This window comes from Anabrus simplex, chromosome 2 (assembly GCF_040414725.1).
Source record: "Anabrus simplex isolate iqAnaSimp1 chromosome 2, ASM4041472v1, whole genome shotgun sequence".
Lineage (NCBI taxonomy): Eukaryota > Metazoa > Arthropoda > Insecta > Orthoptera > Tettigoniidae > Anabrus > Anabrus simplex.
This window is the reverse complement of record NC_090266.1, coordinates 9,927,248-9,948,373: the sequence shown is the minus strand read 5'-3', so window position 1 is coordinate 9,948,373 and position 21,126 is coordinate 9,927,248. Positions and strand designations below refer to the sequence as shown.

At 39.8% G+C, this 21,126-nt stretch overlaps 1 protein-coding gene across 3 annotated transcripts in view; it reads left to right on the top strand.

Annotated features, from left to right (window-relative positions):
• The window catches only part of LOC136863899 (mitochondrial potassium channel ATP-binding subunit), a 789,801-nt gene that overhangs the window by 145,934 nt on the left and 622,741 nt on the right, over positions 1 to 21,126 (top strand). For all 3 annotated transcript variants that reach the window (XM_067140310.2, XM_068226044.1, XM_068226045.1), the window contains one exon: positions 16,287 to 16,432. In XM_067140310.2, coding sequence (XP_066996411.2) covers positions 16,287 to 16,432 — 146 coding nt within the window. The remainder of the gene's footprint in view (positions 1 to 16,286; positions 16,433 to 21,126) is intronic.

Here is a 21,126-nt window from a genome sequence, read left to right as displayed (position 1 = left end):
TTTGCTGTGCTCCTCTCTCAAATTTTTCATAGGTTTCGAGAAGTGCATTCTTTGTACGAGAAATTATGGCCACATCATCTGCATATGCCAATATTTGAATTAGTCAATGATATACGTTTCTTTCACGATTTGCAGTTATGGTACGCACAGCTGTTTCTAAAGCAATATTGAAGATGTCGGCAGACATTGGATCTCCTTGTCTCAAACCCACTTTTACATCGAAGGTTCGCGATACTTTTCCTTGTACGCATACCTTAGATTTACTTCCACTCAAAGCTGTTTTAACCAACCTAATCAGCTTCCCAGGATAACCAAGGGCTTTCATTTCGATGAGTAGTTTTCCTCTTTGCACTGAATCGTACGCTTGTTTAAAATCAACGTACAGTTGATACAGTGGTATGTTATATTCATAGTACCTCTCCAGGATGATCCTCATTGTAAAGATATGATCTATTGTTGAACGGTTTGCACGAAATCCACACTGATATTCTCCAAGATCCTGCTCTGCTTTGTGTGTTAGACGCTTAGCTATTATTATGGTAAAGATCTTGTAGCCTATGCAAAGCAGAGATATCCCTCTGTAATTTTCACATTTCAATTTATTTCCCTTCTTAAGAATCGGGTACACCAAAGCTGTTTCCCATTCTTCTGGTAATTTCTCTGTTCGCCAGATTACCTGTATCAACTTATACAATGATTGTATCAATACCGTTCCACCATATTTTAACAACTCAGCTGTTATTCCATCTTCTCCTGGTGACTTATTATTCTTCATCGATAAGAGGACACCTTTTACTTCTTTCAAAGTGGGAGGTTCACTATTGCATTCCTCAGATTCATCTTCATTAGATTCACTATTTGGCAATTCTAATTCATATTCTTCGTTTTGTATTTTAACTGGATTCAAAACCTCCTCAAAATATTCCGCCCATCTATCTAATATTTCCTGGGTATTTCCAAGTAGTTGCCCGTCCTTATTTTGTATGCAGCTTACTCTTGGTTGAAATCCACTTTTTCTCTGCTTTACGTTTCTATAAAACTTTCTACTTCTCTTATGCTCATAATCTTGTTGCATCTCTTTTATCAGATATTTTTCCATTTCTCTTTTCTTTTTTTCTACAAAGATTCTTGGCTTCCCTTCTGCATTCCATATATGTTTGGTGAGTAGCTCTTGTTGCCCGTTGCATATATATCATCCTTGCTTTATTTCTTTTCTCCAAGACTAGCTTTACTTCATCATACCAGTCCTCCTTTGGCTGTTTCTTTCTTTCTCCTAGTACCTCCTGGGCTGCATTCGTGATGGCTTCTTTAATCACCCGCCATGATTCATCCACTGTTACTGCAGTTTTATGGTTTTTCAAACATTCGTCAACCTGTCTTTCATACTCCTTCCTCCTTGCATCATCATTAAGTTGCTCTTGGTTAAATCCTTTCCTCCTTTCTGCTTTACCTCTGACTCTTACCACAAGCTTTTGTTTCAATTTAGCTTTCACCAGACAGTGGTCTGAATCTATATCCGCACCTCTATAAGTACGCACATTGTGTACATCTGTCACATGTCTTTTATCAATCAGTATGTGGTCGATTTGATTCTTGGTGTTCCCATCTGGTGCCTCCCAAGTTTCTTTATGAATTCTCCTGTGCTCAAATGTAGTGCTACTGATTACCATATCCTTTGCTGTAGCAAAGTCAATAAGCCGTAACCCATTGTTGTTACTTTCCAAATCTAAACTCTGTGCTTCTATTGTGGGTCTAAATTCTTCCTCTTGTCCCACTTCTGCATTGAAGTCCCCAATTACTATTTTAATGTCATGTCTAGGTGCCTCATCGTACTGTTTCTCTAGTTCTTCATAAAACTTATCCTTTAGTTCATCTTCCTTTTCTTCCGTAGGTGCATGTACGCTTACAAGTGTATAATTGAAGAAGTGGCCCCTGATTCTCATGATACAGATTCTTTCATTTACTGCCTTGTAAGACATTCAGGTATGCTTCAGTTGTTTAGATATCATAAACCGTGTTCCACAGATGTTATCGCTATTCCCACTGTTGATTAAAATATAATCCTATAAATCGAACATCTCAATTTCCCGCCATCTAATTTCTTGTAGAGCAGCGATTTCAACATTATACTTCCTTAGTTCCTCTTCTAGTTTTCTGCTTTCCCCTGGCTGGAGCAGGCTTCTCACATTCCAAGTCGCTAATACCAATCCATAACCATTTCCTCGCCTAGGTCGTTTATCAATTTTATCCGTCCGGTTTGTTCTTATTCTTTGCGGCTTCTCAACAGTTTTTTAACGGGATAGAGTTGTCAACCCTATGCCCAACCCCCAACCTGGAGGACCAGGGTATCCCTTTTAGTCTGGATCGTCACCTTCGACCTGTCCGGCAAGGGAGGCCCTACCAGTAGCTAAGCTACCGCCGGCATAGCTCTCAGGATCTTTTGACCACACAAGCCCCACCACGACGACAAGGTAAAGATACCATCGATGGGGATTCTAAAATAACTTCGAAAGATTAAAACGTTTGTCTAAAAGTAATTGTGTCACATTGTATTCTAAAATTAATCCATGTCTGACACTGAAATGGAACTTCTTCATAAAAAAACCTTGAACAACATATAAGACGGCTGGGGAACAGATTATCAAAACCAAGGCTTCACAGGATAAGAATATTACAATTAAAAGGTACGGTACAAGATGAGGTTGGAGTCTATTATTTAAAATTTGGATGAAAATACATAGTCGAATTGGAGGTGGTATGGATTAAGACATCTTGGATTGTTGGATAATGTTCGTAGTATGATGAGAAGCGCTATTTAACATTGAAGCATTGGTCGAAAACACTGCTAAAATAACTCAATAAGAGAGGGTGGTAGGTCTAAATGACAATTTCGTGTAACCAGATATGTCCCATGTAGACGTGGATGCCCGTGTTGTCATTCTGGAATGAAACAGGAAGCGAACTTGATGGCGGGTAATTAGGTCGAGAGTATATCACTGAAAACTATTTGTTGAATAATGGGTACTTACTCATTCTCCATATGTGATGTATATCTGCAGTGTTTAGTCTGTTTGAAGTTCCTACTTCTAGTGTTGTATCGATACGGTAGAGGTGCTGGGGAATGCTGAGGGGAAGAGGGGTTAGGCGGAGCTTCACGTGCTGATGCTGGTGTAGGAGGGGCGTTATTTGGAAGAGCAAGTGCGGGGTCGGTATTTAGAGAAATAGAGGGAGTTCTTAATTCTAAGGATTTAAATTTCTGAAGGACTTTACTATGGCTTGGATTGACCGTATTTAATAACTTGGGTGTTAAAATATGTCACTGATACTGATAACTGGTACATTTGGCCTGGAGGAACGCTGTCCATCAGGGAGTAGCAGATTTTGAAGAACAAAGGAAAAGCACACTTAAAGAAAACATGGGATGTCCTGAGGAGAAATGGCCAACTACCAGCAAGCTCCTCAACATGTGTTTGTCACCACTGATCAGCCATCTGAAGATGAGTGATTGCTGTTGAAGATGATGAGTTCTACATTTCTTTTTACTTGTGTGATGTGATGCTGTGGTTTCTTCTAGCAATTCCCAGAAGTCCTCTACTTTTTATTATAATTGTTTGATTAGAGTATAGGTTTTGTGAAATTGAGCACTCTGTTTGTAATATTTTTCTTGACTATAAATCTAGTTCCAAATTGCAAAGGTTGGTTAGGGAGTGAGATTGCTGGCTTGCCTATATAGATTCTGCAATTTCCTGATTCAAAGTGAATTTCGTCAGTATACCTGGTTTCATGAAGTGCTAAAATTTGGATGTTGAACATATCCAAGACATCTGTTATTTGTTTGAGTTTGCCGATTTTGCACAGAGTATTGATGTTAAGAGTGCCAATAAATAAAGTGCTTGCGTCTAGGGTGAAGAGATTTGGGAAGCTCTGATACATTCGTGCATGATGTTCTCGGCCCCCCAGAATCCGATAACCAAGAACTCCTGGGCATCCCTATCAGGGCCTGGGGTAGATTTATTGTTAGTAAGTTGTAGATAGGGGAGAGATCAATTTCAATCTATCTTTTACCTTCCTCCTTTATCTAGGCTTGGGACCAGCTATTCGATTACCAACAGCTACTACAAACTTTTTTTTACAATTTGCTTTACGTTGCACCGACACAGATAGGTCTTGTGGCGATGATGGGATGGTAATGTAAGAGCACAGCTCCGCTGCCCTAACCGCACAGCCAGTTTGCTTGATTCAACAGCTGCTGCAGGCAGAATTGTTATTATAATTATTATTACTGTATTAGGCCTAATTGGAGTTTTCATTTCTATTTGTGCTTAGTAATAACCTATTGTAATTAGGATTTGTCTGAACATAGTTTAAAAATTATTGTAGTGTATTATAGTAACTTATTAAAAATTAGAGTGCTTATTCTATTATTTTGAGTAGTCTTGGGAATTTCAAACTTTAATTTGTAATTTCCCTTTCTGTTTGAGTTCAGTAGTAAAAATCTCAATCACTACTGATCTGCATTTTGGGCAGTCGCCCAGGTGGCAGATTCTCTATCTCTTGTTTTCCTAGCCTTTTCTAAAATGACCGCAAAGAAATTGAAAAATTATTGAACATTTCCCTTGGTAAGTTAATCCAATCCCTAACTCCCCTTCCTATAAAAAATATTTGCCCCAATTTGTCCTCTTGAATTCCAACTTTATTTTCATATTGTGATCTTTCCTACTTTTAAAGACGCCACTCAAACTTATTCGTCTACTGGTGTCCTCCCACGCCATCTTTCCACTGACAGCTCGGAACATACCACTTAATCAACCAGCTCGTCTCCTTTCTCCCAACACTTCCCTGCCCAAACTTTGCAACATTTTTGTAACGCTACTCTTTTGTAGGAAATCACCCAGAACAAATCGAGCTGCTTTTCTTTCGATTTTTTCCAGTTCTTGAATCAAGTAATCCTTGTGAGGGTCCCATACACTGGAACCATACTCTAGTTGGGGGTCTTACCAGAGACTTATATGCCCTCTCCTTAACATCCTTACTACAACCCCTAAATACCCTCATAACCATGTGCAGAGATCTGTACCCTTTATTAACAATCATATTTATGTGATTGCCCCAATGAAGGTCTTTTCTTATATTAACACCTAGGTACCTACAGTGATCCCCAAAAGGAACTTTCACCCCATCAACACAATAATTAAAACTGAGAAGAATTTTCCTATTTGTGAAACTCTCAACCTGACTTTTATCCCCGTTTATCATCATACCGTTGCCCTCCGTCCATCTCACAACACTATCGAGGTCACCCTGCAGCCGCTCAGAATCTTGTAAATTATTTATTACTCTGTACAGAATAACATCATCTGCAAACACCTTATCTCTGATTCCACTTCTTTACACGTATCATTGATATATATAAGAAAACATAAAGGTCCAATAATACTGCCTTGAGAAATTCCCCTCTTAATTATTACAGGGTCAGATAAAGCTTCGCCTACTCTAATTCTCTGAGTTCTGTTTTCTAGAAATATAGCCACCCATTCAGTCACTCTTTTTTTCTAGTCCAATAGCACTCATTTTTGCCAGTAGTCTTCCATGATCCACCCTATCAAATGCCTTAGATAGGTCAATCACCGGGCGAGTTGGCCGTGCGTGTAGAGGCGCGCGGCTGTGAGCTTGCATCCGGGAGATAGTAGGTTCGAATCCCACTATCGGCAGCCCTGAAAATGGTTTTCCGTGGTTTCCCATTTTCACACCAGGCAAATGCTGGGGCTGTACCTTAATTAAGGCCACGGCCGCTTCCTTCCAACTCCTAGGCCTTTCCTATCCCATCGTCGCCATAAGACCTATCTGTGTCGGTGCGACGTAAAGCCCCTAGAAAAAAAAAAAAGATAGGTCAATCGCAATACAGTCCAATTGACCCCCTGAATCCAGGATATCTGCTATATCTTGCTGAAATCGTACAAGCTGAGCTTCAGTGGAATAACCTTTCCTAAACCCAAACTGCCTTCTGTCAAACCAGTTATTAATTTTGCAAACATGTCTTATATAATGAGAAAGAATGCTTTCCGAAAGCTTACATGGAATGCATGTCAAACTGACTGGCTTGTAATTTTCAACTTTATGTCTATCACCCTTTCTTTGTGCACAGGGGCTACTATAGCAATTCTCCATTCACTTGGTATAGCTTGTTCATGCAAACAATAATCAAATAAGTATTTCAGATATGGTAGTATATCCCTGCCCATTGCCTTTAGTATAGCCCCAGAAATCTTATCAATTCCAGCTGCTTCTCTAGTATTCAACTTTTGTAATATACTGTAAATGTCATTGTTATCATAAGTACATTTTAATACTTCTTTAGTATTAGTCACCTCCCCTATCTGGACATTATCCTTGTAACCAACAATCTTTACATACTGCTGACAGAATACTTCTGCCTTTTGAAGATCCTCGCATACACACTCCCCTTGTTCAGTAATGATAAGAATATTTATTAAGAATAAGAATAAGATTATTTATTCACCATTGATCATTTACATGAAATAGGTTTTGTCATCCAATACTACAGTATTATTTCTACTATCTATATATAGTTATTAAAAGTCAATATTAAGAGTTTTCATTTCTAAGAATTCTTTTATATCATAAAATGGATTTTGCAACATCCAGTTACACAGTTTTCTTTTAAAATTATTGATGGACACATCCTGTGCAGAGAATGGTAATTTATTAAAAAATATTATACTAATTACTTTATGTGAGTTACCTGTTTTCACAAGTCTAATGTCTTGGGACATCAATATTACCCTTATTACGAGTATTGTGTTGATGGATGTTTTCCCTGATGGTAAATTCATTCAGATGGTTTTTAACATACAATAATGAGATAAAAATATGCAGATATTTTAAGCCTGATGAAAAGGGGACAACAGTGCTCAGAAGAACCAGCTTTACACATTACACGAACAAGCTTCTTCTGAATTAGCAATACATTATGGACATAAGATGAATGTCCCTACAATAGCAGCCCATGTGAAATATGGGACTGGAAAAGTCCAAAATATGCCATTCTCAAATAGTCTGCTGTTACTAATTCCCTCAATTTCCACATTAGATATGAGACCCGTGATATCTTTTTACAGACATGATTGACATGTACTTCCCAGCTTAATTTGGTATCAATATGAATACCTAGTAGCTTGACTGACTGAATTTCTATATTATTGGACAATCCTAACAGAATATGTTGGGTTTTATTCTCGTTGCAGAGTAGTATATTAGATGAAAACCATTTCACTGCAGCCCTAAGAGCTTCTTGTGACATCTCTTGCAGGTTTAATACGTCCTGATGCATGTTGATTAGTGTTTTGGAATGTCCTCCTTTGAACCTGTTTCTGCCTTAAAGTGTCTATACACACCCTTCCATTTTTCACTAAAATTTGTATGACCACCAATTATGCCTGCCATCATGTCATCCTTAGCTGACTTCTTTGCTAGATTCAATTTCCTAGTAAGTTCCTTCAATTTCTCCTTACTTCCATAACCATTTCTAACTCTATTTCGTTCCAACCTGCACCTCCTTCTTAGTCTCTTTACTTCTCTGTTATAATATAGTATAATATAATATAGTGGATCTTTACCATTCCTTACCGCCTTTAAAGGTACAATCCTATTTTCACATTCCTCAACAATTGCTTTAAACACTCCCAGAGTCTGTTTACATTTTTATTTACCATTTTCCAATGATCATAGTTACATTTTAAAAACTTCCTCATGCCTATTTTATCAGCCATATTGTACTGCTTAATAGTCCTAATTTTAATACCTTTCTTTCACATTTATTTTTAATTACCACAAAAACAGCTTCGTGATCACTAATACCATCTATTACTTCGGTTTCTCTATAGAGCTCATCTAGTTTTATCAGCACCACATCCAAAATATTCTTCCCTCTAGTTGGTTCTGTCACTTTCTGAATCAGGTGCCTTTCCCATATTAAGTTATTTGCCATTTGTTGTTCATGCTTCCTGTCATTTTCATTACCTTCCCAACTGACATTTGGTAAATTGAGATCACCCGCTACAATCGCGTTCCTTTCCTTATCGTTTCCCACATAGCTGATTATCTTATCAAATAATTTTGAATCAGCGTTAGCGCTACCCTTTCCAAGTCTGTACACTCCAAAGACATCTAGTTGCCTATTATCTTTAGAGATGAGCCTTACACCCAGAATTCCATGTGTCTCATCTTTAACTTTTTCGTAGCTTATAAATTCTTCTTTCACCAGAATGAATACTCCCCCTCCTACCATTCCTATTCTCTCTCTACGATACACACTCCAGTTCCGTGAGAATATTTCTGCATCCATTATATCATTTTTCAGCCATGATTCAACTCCTATTACATTATCTGGTAAGTATATATCTATTAAATTACTTAATTCGATTCCTTTGTTTACAATGCTTCTACATTTGACCACTAACATTTTTATGTTATCCCTATTTGATTTACAGTTCCCTGTTCGCTTAACACTGCTCCCTAGGCCACCCCGTTTCCCTGAATGTACCTGCTTATAACTCTTCTAAACAAGTTTCCTAACTTATATGTACTACTGCGGTTTAAGTGAAGGCCATCTGAGCGCAGATCCCTATCTCCTACCCACCCATTAGGATCTAGAAATTTCACTCCCAGTTTCCCACATACCCACTCCATAGTCTCATTAAAATCCCCAATCACCTCCCAGTCAGTATCCCTCCTACACAGTATACCACTGATAACAATCTCCGCTTCCTTAAAATTAATCCGTGCTGCATTTACCAGATCCCACACATCCCCGAATATGTTGGTACTTATACCTGCTTGCCTTACGTTGTTAGTACCAGTGTGAAACACTAACACCTTCTCCATTCCCTCTTCCTTCTCTTCTACTTTCCTCACCATCTGCCTCAACCTAATTCCTGGATAACGCTCTACTCTGGTTCCCTTTCCTCCGCACACTTTCCCCAAATGTCTAACGATAGAATCTCCCATGACCAGAGCCTCAACCCTACCCACCTCATTTGAACCCCTTCCCTCCTGGTCAGCCCTATCTATCTTCCCTTTCCTTCCTTTTCCCTTCCTCCTACTTCCACATATCTCAGCAACAGCTGCCTGTTCCTCATCTTTCCTCGGTTGTTCTACCTGCAGTAGCTCGTACAGATTTCTCACAGACACTTGTCCTGAATTCTGATCCTGAACAGAGCCCTTAGCCTGCAATCTCCTTCCCCTTAAAACATTAGACCACCTGTCTTCTTCAATTCTGCCATTTCCTTTCCATCCCTCCTTTACACCTACTGTATCCTATACATTATTTGAGGGAGGCCTACTTTCCTTCCTGTCTTCTGAGAGAATCCTAATTATCTCCCTCAAACTGTCCAACTCCTCCCTCATACTCCTTAATGCCTGGCCATATCCACAGTTCCTACACTTGTACTGCGTAGCCATTATTTACGGAATAATGGGAAGAAAAGGAAAGGAATCTGTTGTAATTAGTAGTGTATTGTAGTATCTGGACATAGTCTGAACGTAGTTTAAAATTATTGTAGTTTATTACAGTATCTTAGTAGAAAATAGTGTGTTTATTCTATTACAATGAAATATTTGTGTAGTATAGTATCTGTAGCAACTCTCTTACTAGAATTCTGTTGTAGTAATTAGGGTAGACTTAACTGTGGTTTAGAATTGTGTAATTCTTGTGTATTATTCTCTCTTTCCAGTAATTAACAGCAATTTTCATCCAGTTAGGGTGTTGTAGGAGTAAACAATTGTAAAATTAAGTAGTATTGTAGTGTAGTAGTAGCCTGTATTAATTACCTTATTGTTGTGTGGTCTTTGTGAATTATCTTGGACAAAATTTCTTTCCTCTCATTTTTATTTTGCACAGAATAAGTTATTTTTTTCTTTTCTTTTCATTATTTTGTAAAGGATGGCAAAGGAGTGCAAGTGTAAGAATTATGGGTGTGGCCAGGCAGTAGGGAGTATGAGGGAGGAGTTGGAGAGTTTGAGGGAGATAATTAGGATTCTCTCAGAGGACAGGAAGGAAAGTAGGCCTCCCCCAAACAATGTACAGGATACGGTAGGTGTAAAAGAGGGATGGGAAGGCAAGGGGGGGATTGTAGATAACAGGTGTTCTAATGTTTTAAGGTGAAGGAGATTGCAGACTAAGGGCTCCATTCAGGATCAGAATTTAGGAGGTGTGTCTGTGAGAAATCGGTGTGAGTCACTGTAGGTAGATCAACCGTGGGAAGATGAGGAACAGCGAACTGTTGCTGAGAAGTGTGGAAGTAAAGAAAGGAAAAAGGTAGGAAAGGGAAATGTGGAGTAGTGGATAGAAAAAGACAGGTGGAACAGGGTCATGGGATTGAGAAAAGGGAGGAGGAAGTAGCTTCTACAGCTGTCAGGAAAGATAGGACTGGCCAGGAGTCGAGCGGATCAAATACGGTCCGTATTGTTGAGGCTCTGGTCATGGGGGATTCCATCATTAGGCATGTCGGAAAAGTGTGTGGAGGAAAGGGTACCAGGGTCGAGTGTTATTCAGGAATTAGGTTATGGCAGATGTTGAGAAAAGTAGAAGAGAAGGAGGAGGGAAAGGAGAAGGTGGTAGTGTTTCACGTCAGTACTAACAGCGTAAGAAAAGCAGGTATAAGTACCGACATAGTTGGGGATGTGTGGGACCTGGTAAATGCAGCACGGGTGTAGTTTAAGGAAACGGAGTTTGTTATCAGTGGAATACTGTGTAGAAGGGATACTGACTGGAGGGTGATCGGGGATTTAAATGAGGTTATGGAGTGGGTATGTAGGAAACTGATAGCGAGATTTCTAGATCCTAATGGCTGTGTAGGAGATAGGGATCTGCGCTTAGATGGCCTTCACTTAAACGGCAGTGGTACATATCAGTTAGGAAATTTGTTTGGAAGGGTTATAGGGAAGCACATTCAGGGGAACAGGGTGGTCTAGGGAGTGGTGGGAAGGGACAAAGAAGTGAAAATCAAGTAGTGATGACATAAAAATGTTAGTGCTCAATTGTAGAAGTATTGTAAAGAAAGGAATAGAATTAATTAATTTATTAGATATGTACTCACCAGATATTGTAATAGGAGTTGAATCATGGCTGAGAAATGTTATCATGGATGCAGAAATTTTCTCACGGAATTGGAGTGTGTATCATAGAGGTAGGATAGGAATGGTGGGAGTGGGAGTATTCATTCTGGTGAAAGCAGAATTTGTAAGCTACGAAAATGTTAAAGATGACAAACATGAAATTCTAGGTGTAAGGTTCATCTCTGTAGATAATAGGCAACTTGATGTCTTTGGAGTGTACAGACCGGGAAAGGATAGCACAGACGCTGATTCAGAATTATTTGATAAGATAATCAGCTGTGTGGGAAACGATAAGGAAAGGATCGTGATTGTAGCGGGTGATCTCATTTTACCAAATGTCAATTGGGAACATAATGTGAACAACAGGAAAAATGACCAACAAATGGAAAATAAGTTAATATGGGAAGGGCACCTGATTCAGAAAGTGATGGAACCAACTAGAGGGAAGAATATTCTGGATGTGGTGCTGGTAAAACCAGATGAGCTTTATAGAGAAACCGAAGTAATAGATGGTATTAGTGACCACGAAGCTGTTTTTGTGGTAGTTGAAAATAAACGTGAAATAAAGGAAGATATTAAAATTAATACTATTAGGCAGTATCATGTGGCTGATAAAACAGGCATGAGGGAGTTTTTTTAAAAGTAGCTATGATCGGTGGAAAACGGTAAATACAAATGTAAACAGACTCTGGGATGGGTTTAAAGCAATTGTTGAGGAATGTGAAAATAGGTTTTATTCCTTTAAAGGTGGTAAGGAATGGTAAAGGTCCACTATATTTTAATAGAGAAGTAAAGAGACAAAGAAGGAGGTGCAGGTTGGAAAGAAATAGTTAGAAATGGCTGTTAAGTAAGGAGAAATTGAAGGAACTTACTAGGAAATTGAATCTAGCAAAGAAGGCAACTAAGGATAACATGATGGCAAGCATAATTGGCAGTCATACAAATTTTAGTGAAAAATGGAATTGTATGTAAATGTACTGTACCAGGATGGCATAGGCCCTGGCACATAGAAATTATAAATTTTACTTTTGTAGCATACAATTCAGTTCCGATACATGCACAGCTGTGTGAGAGAATGTTCTCATACCTACTGCACTCCACGAGGGAGAACGCAAGTCAAGCAAGGTCAAGTGACGTCGCCGCCGCCCGCAGCTTACTTCCCCTACAGAAGTTTCTCGGCTATTTTTATGAACTTTTTAATGCCTAGACTGATTAACACGAGACCAACGCTGAATTGTAGCTAATGTTTTGGAAACAAAATCCTGAAAATTTGAAATCAATCTGTCCAGTGGTTTGCGAAATATAATTTAAAGTTTGGGAGGAATACTTGCCCCTTCATCACCTGATTTCGAGCGCTGCTCGCCAGACCTGTATATATAGGCCACTGGGCCAAGGCCATAACCAGTCCCGTGTACAGAGTTCTGCGTGCACAGTGTATGCAGAAAGTATGTTCCGTTACTATTCGTTAGGACGTAATTGTGGCCATAATTGATCGCTGTTGAAATAATCCCAAAACTTCGTACCGTACGTAAAGTTTCCGCCGCGCCGACGATAAGATTCTAGACATTTCTCAGGGTGAATTATCGTAATATAATGCTTGTGGATTTATTAACAGAGTAAAGCTATAATTGAAAGTGAGAATTGAAATGTCCAATATTTTTATACGACACTGTGAACTGTACTAATGCCACATAATTCTGAACTGTGACAATATCCTACATTATTGCGTGTGGTAAACTGAAATTATAATTTACGACAACTTCAATCAGTCTAAGACATATTTCTTTTACGATAATACATCAGTGAACTGTGAGTAACTTTATTTACTCGATATTCGTCCCTTAACAGGGCATATTTAACCATTTTTCTTGAGCATTTTCTTGATTTTTCGATCACCACAGTGAAAAACCCAGTGAACATTAAGGACTTTTTACAATAATCTTAATTATTACAGAGTAGTGTGGTGCGAATACAACCATAAAATCACCTTAATCTGCGAATAATAGTTGTTTGGAGACTGTTACAAATTGCATTTTCAAGTGCTTGTGGACTGTGTTCATTACTTTACAATCGTATTTCAGACATAATTAGTGACGATTATGAACTGTGTTAATTCTCAAACCCATGAACTGTGTATATAAGAACTGTGTTTTCTACAGCATGGACTGTGAATGTTAATTCAACATTATAAAATCAGTGTAAGAATAGAACTGTGCATTACGACGGTGTGTAGTATTAATATCCATGATATTTGTGAATTCAATAGTGGCAATTGAACTTTCCGTGTTCCGACATTACTCCAAGAACAACAGAAATCTTGGCAAAAGTACTACGAGATCCTGCTACATCAAACATCGCTTCCAACGAGGGATTTACATGGTTTCTTCAGTTATGGTACCCATCGAGGGATGTTGACGTGGGAGATAGACGTGGTATCTTCACTGAACATCACCGGTGCTGAGTTCGAGCCTTCGTCCGCACTCCGTGGAATGTTTCAGACACCAAGTCACCAACTCCAACACTTGTAAGCAGATCTTCTCGTATTCTGAGTGCGTAATCACGACTGACTGACTTTTACAAAGCGCTTAGTTCAGTACAGTGCTCTTACAAGTGCTTTGTGTGGATATCGATTCATAATTTTATCGTCATTTAAAAGAAGTTCATATTTTGCTATGAATTCATTTTCAGAGTTATTAATTAATTTAATTCACATTACCTAGATGAACTTTAGGAGTTTCAAGTGCTTTACTAATTTCATTTTTTTGATTCAAACGAACTGAGAGGCATTCAGCAAGAGACCAAAGATTTTATCAAACTTTCCATGACAAGTGTGTGTTCATTTTTGTGGTTTAAAAATTAGAAAGACTGCAGGTTGTTCATGTTCTATGGAAGAAATTTTTTTTAAATATATTCTCAAGCAAACAGACATCAAGAAGATCACAACATAAATCTTTTTTTTTAATTTTTGGCAAATATCAAGTACAAATTTGAGTTTTCCATTTGATTGCGGGGTGATATATCTGTGGATATTTGTTAATAAATCTTACAAAAAAAGTATTACTATCTATTATTCGCCCTGCGATACTATCCGTCTCTCTACCTGCTCCAAAAAACACCGAACACTACCTGAGATCCTTCCCATGCTCAAACCCCACAATAATTTCCCGGTACAGTACTTCAAGGCAGAAATAAGATCCAAGAAGGACATTCCAGGAATCATTAATGAACAAGCGAAGTGTGTACATGTAGATCTTCAAAAGGCAGAAAATTTCAGTCAGCAGTATGTAAAGATTGTTTGTCACAAGTATAATGTCCAGATAGGGGAGGAAAGAAAATTTTGCCTATAACAACAATGACATTTACAGTAAGATACAAATGTTGAAAACTACAAAATAGCGGCATTGATAAGGTTTTGGGGGGTATACTAAAGACAGTGGGTTGGTATATAGTATCTACCTGAAGTACTTATTGGATTATTGTTTGCATGAAGGAGCTATACCAAATGAATGGAGAGTTGATATAGTAGCCCCTGTGTATAAAGGGAAGGGTGAAAGACATAAAGCTGAATATTACAGGCCAATCAGTTTGACATGCATTGCATGTAAGCTTTGGGAAAGCATTCTTTCTGATTATATTAGACATGTTAACAAAATTAATAACTGGTTTGACAGAAGGCAGTTTGGGTTTAGGAAAGGTTATTCCAGTGAAGCTCAACTTGTAGGATTCCAGCAAGATATAGGAGATATCTTGGATTCAGGAGGTCAATTGGACTGTATCGCAATTGACCTATCTAAGGCATTTGATAGGGTAGATCATGGGAGACTACTGGCAAAATTGATTGCAATTGGACTTGACAAAAGAGTGACTGAATGGGTGGCTCTTTTTCTAGGAAACAGAACTCAGAGAATTAGAGTTGGTGAAACTTTATCTGTCCCTGTAATAACTGAGAGGGGGAATTCCTCAAGCAGTATTATTGGACCTTTATGTTTTCTTATATATATCAATGAAATGTGTAAAGAAGTGAAATCACAGATAAGGCTGTTTGCAGATGATGTTATTCTGTACAGAGTAATAAATAAGTTAAAAAATTGTGAGCAACTGCAAAATGACCTCGATAATGTTATGAGATGGAGAGTAGGCAATGATATGATGATAAACGGGGTTATAAGTCAGGTTGTGTGTTTCACAAATAGGAAAAGTCCTCTCGGTTTTAATTACTGCATTTATGGGGTGAAAGTTCCCTTTGTGGATCATTGTAAGTACCTAGGTGTTAATATAAGAAAAGACCTTCATTGGGGTAATCACATTAATATGGTTGTAAATAAAGGATACAGATCTCTGCACATGGTTATGAGGGTATTTAGGGGTTGTAGTAAGGATGTAAAGGAGAGGGCATACAAGTCTCTGGTAAGACCCCAACTAGAGTATGGTTCAAATGTATGGGATCCTCACCAGGATTACTTGATTCAAGAACTGGAAAAAATCATAAGAAAAGCAGCTCGATTTGTTCTTGGTGATTTCCGACAAAAGAGTAGCGTTACAAAAATGTTGCAAAGTTTGGGCTGGGAAGAGTTGGGAGAAAGGAGACGAGCTGCTCGACTAAGTGGTATGTTCCTAGCTGTCAGTGGAAAGATAGCGTGGGAGGACATCAGTACACGAATAAGTTTGAGTGGTGTCTTTAAAAGTAAGGAAGATCACAATATGAAGATAAAGTTGGAATTCAAGAGGACAAATTGGGGAAAATATTCGTTTATTGGAAGGGGAGTTAGGGATTGGAATAACTTTTCGAGGGAGATGTTCAGTAAATTTCCAATTTCTTTGCAATCATTTAAGAAAAGCCTAGGAGAACAACAGATAGGGAATCTGCCACCTGGGCGATTGCCCTAAATGCGGATCATTGGTGATTGATTGATTGATTGATTGATTGATTGATTGATTGATTGATTGATTGATTGATTGATTGATTGATTGATTGATTGATTGGCATAATTCAGTACAGAAATTTAGACAGAGTGAAGAAAAAGGGCAGGCCCCATGAACATCTAAAATGTTCCCTAGACATCTTCGGAAGAGAAACTAGTTTACACTGTTTTTTCTCTGATTTCTTTGTCTATTCTAGAATGTAATACATTTGTTTTGTCTGTTCAAAGGCATTCTTCACTTTTCTCTACATATATTTACTGTCATGTGTTGGTGAACGTGTTGCTGCATCTATGAAGCTGGAATTGTTTTCATCTGTTCTGCGCCAGGACCTTGTTTTCTTTGACACCCATAGGACAGGCGATATACTAAGTAGGTAAGTAGGTTAGTAATATTTTGATATTTTCCTATGATTTGAAAAAAATAGTTAACATTTTTACTGAGTCCTAAGAAATTTCTGCAAGAAATGTTATTTAACCCAATCGCATCATTTGACGACCCTAGCTCGTCATAGTTATTCGTGGCATATGAATCAAATGACGAGCTCTGCTCGCGGCGATGCACAGCTGTACATCATTCCATATAGTTCAGTCACTAACCCACAGACGCCACTTGTATGCATTCTGAGCTGAAGTTTACACATGTGTCTTCAGTTTTTTCCCTTTCAACAGGTTCTCACACACTTCCGGAACAAGAGATAAGAGAATCTTTTTTCACATAATTTCGCTCTTGTCAGTTGCCATCGTGCTGGTGTTGATGAAGCTAATTGATAGTGTTTTAGAGAGTGATACTGAAGGCAGTGATGTTTGCGACTACGAAGTCCTTAGTTCGAGTACTAGCGATGCGTATAATAGTTCTGATGACATGGAAAGTGAAGCAAATAATGACGGTGTGCCGAGTCTTTCGAAACGAGCTCGTACCTCGGCACAGACTAACTTGACTGACTGGAACTGGACAAAAAGTGACAATAAACCTGTTGTACATAAGTTTAGTGAATACAGTGGGGTTAGTGAAAATTTATTGAAAAAGTTTGATACGCAGCCACTATCTGAACTCTCAGCAGTTTTTTGTGAATACATGAACCCTTTGTTTGACAAAATATCTGTCGAGACAAATTCATATGCAGCAAAACAGTTGAGCAATCCTGACAGAAAAAAGTTGAAAGACGATGACAAATGGTTTGAGACTACACCCGACGAAATTAGGGCATATTTTGCGTTACTTATACTAATGTCACAAGTGCGAAAGTCAAGAATACAGTTATACTGGAGTAAAAACAGGTGTATAAACACTCCTATTTTTCGTGAAACCATGAGCAGGGGAAGATTTATTATAATTTCACGATTTTTACATTTTGTTGACGATGAACAAGTCGATAGTAGTGACAAACTAAGGAAGATTAGGCCTATAATACAACATTTCTGCTCAAAATTTTCAGAATTATATTTACCTTCACAAGACATTGCTCTAGATAAAAGTCTAATGAAATTCAGAGGCCGCCTTTCATATGTCCAGTGTAATAGGTCTAAACGTTCTAGGTTTGGAATAAAATTTACAAAATTTGTGAATCAAGTTCTGGCTACTGTCTGTCTTTCAAAATTTATGTAGGTGATGATGTAATGGATCCAAGTCTGCCAGCAAGTACAAACATTGTGCTCAACATGTGTGAACTGTTGTTAGGCCGAGGACATACATGGTTTTTAGATAACTGGTATTCTTCCCCAGATTTATTCAAAAGGCTACACGACAAGCAGATGAATGTAATTGGAACTGTTAGACAGAACCGAAAAGACATGCCTCGCGATATCAGTAAGACGAAACTAAAACGTGGAGAGTATGAGGCGTGGGCTGCCAACAGTATGTTGTGTGTGAAGTGGAAAGATAACAAGGATGTTTGCTTTCTCACCACTAAACACAAATCAGCTGACATGACAGGGACAGGCAAACTCAGACGAAAGAGAGGACAAACTCCGAGGGAAGAAGCGATAAAGCCCAAGTGTGGCCTTTAATACCAGAAGGGGATGGGTGGTGTTGATCTTCAGGATCAGGTTACAGCTCTGTTCCCCGTCATGCAACGCACAGTGAAAGGATATAGGAAAATATTCTTTTACCTCCTAGATATGTGTATTTTCAATTCCTTCACTGTGTATCACAAGATCGCTGCTAACAGAAAGACGAGCTACACGGACTTCCGAACTAGCATTGCGCAGCAGCTACTAGAGACTGTTCAGTTGCCGGAGTACTCGGTTCGAGGTCGACCTTCAACGAGCACCACCCCAACCAGATTACAAGCTAAATGGGCCCACTTTCCTATGCGTATTCCTCCTACAGAGAAGAAATCAAAAGTCACAAGAAGGTGTGATGTGTGCTACAGCCGGGGTAAAAGAAGCGAAAGTTGCTGGCAGTGCAAAAAGTGTGGCATAGCTCTTCACTTAGAAGAATGTTTTGAGGTGTACCACACCCAGCAGACGTACTAAAATAGCGGCATTGGTAAGTTTATTACTTCGTTATCATGCATGCAGATTTTCAGAAAGGAGTATTTACTGGTTGGTTTTGTATGATTTTCTAAATAATAGTGTGATGACGACGGCCGTAGAGCGGTATTTAAATGTGATTTCTTAGTGAACTCCTATGGTATTTAAATGTGAGGCAAATGGGTTAATCGAATGTAAAGGGACTTCTCTGTCAAGAGGCCTGGAAAAGTATTTGAATTAACATTTTTCTTCAGTGTGTTAGGGAAAGCTGAAAAAATCATCACACCGCATCTCAGAACCCTATTCTTTCCATTTCCTCTTTGATTCTGTTCTTTTCTTATCACTTCATACTCTACTTATCCGCTGTGCAGCATCACTCGTCTTCTTTTCGAACCACTGTACACCTGCTTACCTAGATAGCTTCTTTTTTCTCTTTCAATTGTCTTTATCCTACTTGATATGAATATCTTTTAAACGTTAAAGCATGTCTGAGGTACAGTTTCATTGAGCATTTTTCAATAACTCTGGTAGTTAAGAAGCCACTTCCATTCTATCTCGCTGTGTGTGTCCAAGTCTTGTGCTGCGAGCATGCATCCAGGAGATGGTGGGGTGTACCTTACTATAGGCTACGGTTACTCCCTTCCTAGTCCTAGTCTTGTGCTGTGAGCATGCATCCAGGAGATGGTGGGGTGTACCTTACTATAGGCTACGGTTACTCCCTTCCTAGTCCTAGTCTTGTGCTGTGAGCATGCATCCAGGAGATGGTGGGGTGTACCTTACTATAGGCTACGGTTGCTCCCTTCCTAGTCCTAGTCTTGTGCTGTGAGCATGCATCCAGGAGATGGTGGGGTGTACCTTACTATAGGCTACGGTTACTCCCTTCCTAGTCCTAGTCTTGTGCTGTGAGCATGCATCCAGGAGATGGTGGGGTGTACCTTACTATAGGCTACGGTTACTCCCTTCCTAGTCCTAGTCTTGTGCTGTGAGCATGCATCCAGGAGATGGTGGGGTGTACCTTACTATAGGCTACGGTTACTCCCTTCCTAGTCCTAGTCTTGTGCTGTGAGCATGCATCCAGGAGATGGTGGGGTGTACCTTACTATAGGCTATGGTTGCTCCCTTCCTAGTCCTAGTCTTGTGCTGTGAGCATGCATCCAGGAGATGGTGGGGTGTACCTTACTATAGGCTACGGTTACTCCCTTCCTAGTCCTAGTCTTGTGCTGTGAGCATGCATCCAGGAGATGGTGGGGTGTACCTTACTATAGGCTATGGTTGCTCCCTTCCTAGTCCTAGTCTTGTGCTGTGAGCATGCATCCAGGAGATGGTGGGGTGTACCTTACTATAGGCTACGGTTACTCCCTTCCTAGTCCTAGTCTTGTGCTGTGAGCATGCATCCAGGAGATGGTGGGGTGTACCTTACTATAGGCTACGGTTACTCCCTTCCTAGTCCTAGTCTTGTGCTGTGAGCATGCATCCAGGAGATGGTGGGGTGTACCTTACTATAGGCTACGGTTACTCCCTTCCTAGTCCTAGTCTTGTGCTGTGAGCATGCATCCAGGAGATGGTGGGGTGTACCTTACTATAGGCTACGGTTACTCCCTTCCTAGTCCTAGTCTTGTGCTGTGAGCATGCATCCAGGAGATGGTGGGGTGTACCTTACTATAGGCTATGGTTGCTCCCTTCGTAGTCCTAGTCTTGTGCTGTGAGCATGCATCCAGGAGATGGTGGGGTGTACCTTACTATAGGCTATGGTTGCTCCCTTCCTAGTCCTAGTCTTGTGCTGTGAGCATGCATCCAGGAGATGGTGGGGTGTACCTTACTATAGGCTACGGTTGCTCCCTTCCTAGTCCTAGTCTTGTGCTGTGAGCATGCATCCAGGAGATGGTGGGGTGTACCTTACTATAGGCTACGGTTACTCCCTTCCTAGTCCTAGTCTTGTGCTGTGAGCATGCATCCAGGAGATGGTGGGGTGTACCTTACTATAGGCTACGGTTACTCCCTTCCTAGTCCTAGTCTTGTGCTGTGAGCATGCATCCAGGAGATGGTGGGGTGTACCTTACTATAGGCTACGGTTACTCCCTTCCTAGTCCTAGTCTTGTGCTGTGAGCATGCATCCAGGAGATGGTGGGGTGTACCTTACTATAGGCTACGGTTGCTCCCTTCCTAGTCCTAGTCTTGTGCTGTGAGCATGCATCCAGGAGATGGTGGGGTGTACCTTACTATAGGCTACGGTTACTCCCTTCCTAGTCCTAGTCTTGTGCTGTGAGCATGCATCCAGGAGATGGTGGGGTGTACCTTACTATAGGCTATGGTTACTCCCTTCCTAGTCCTAGTCTTGTGCTGTGAGCATGCATCCAGGAGATGGTGGGGTGTACCTTACTATAGGCTACGGTTACTCCCTTCCTAGTCCTAGTCTTGTGCTGTGAGCATGCATCCAGGAGATGTTGGGCTCAGCCTTACTATAGGCTATGGTTACTCCCTTCCTAGTCCTAGTCTTGTGCTGTGAGCATGCATCCAGGAGATGGTGGGGTGTACCTTACTATAGGCTACGGTTGCTCCCTTCCTAGTCCTAGTCTTGTGCTGTGAGCATGCATCC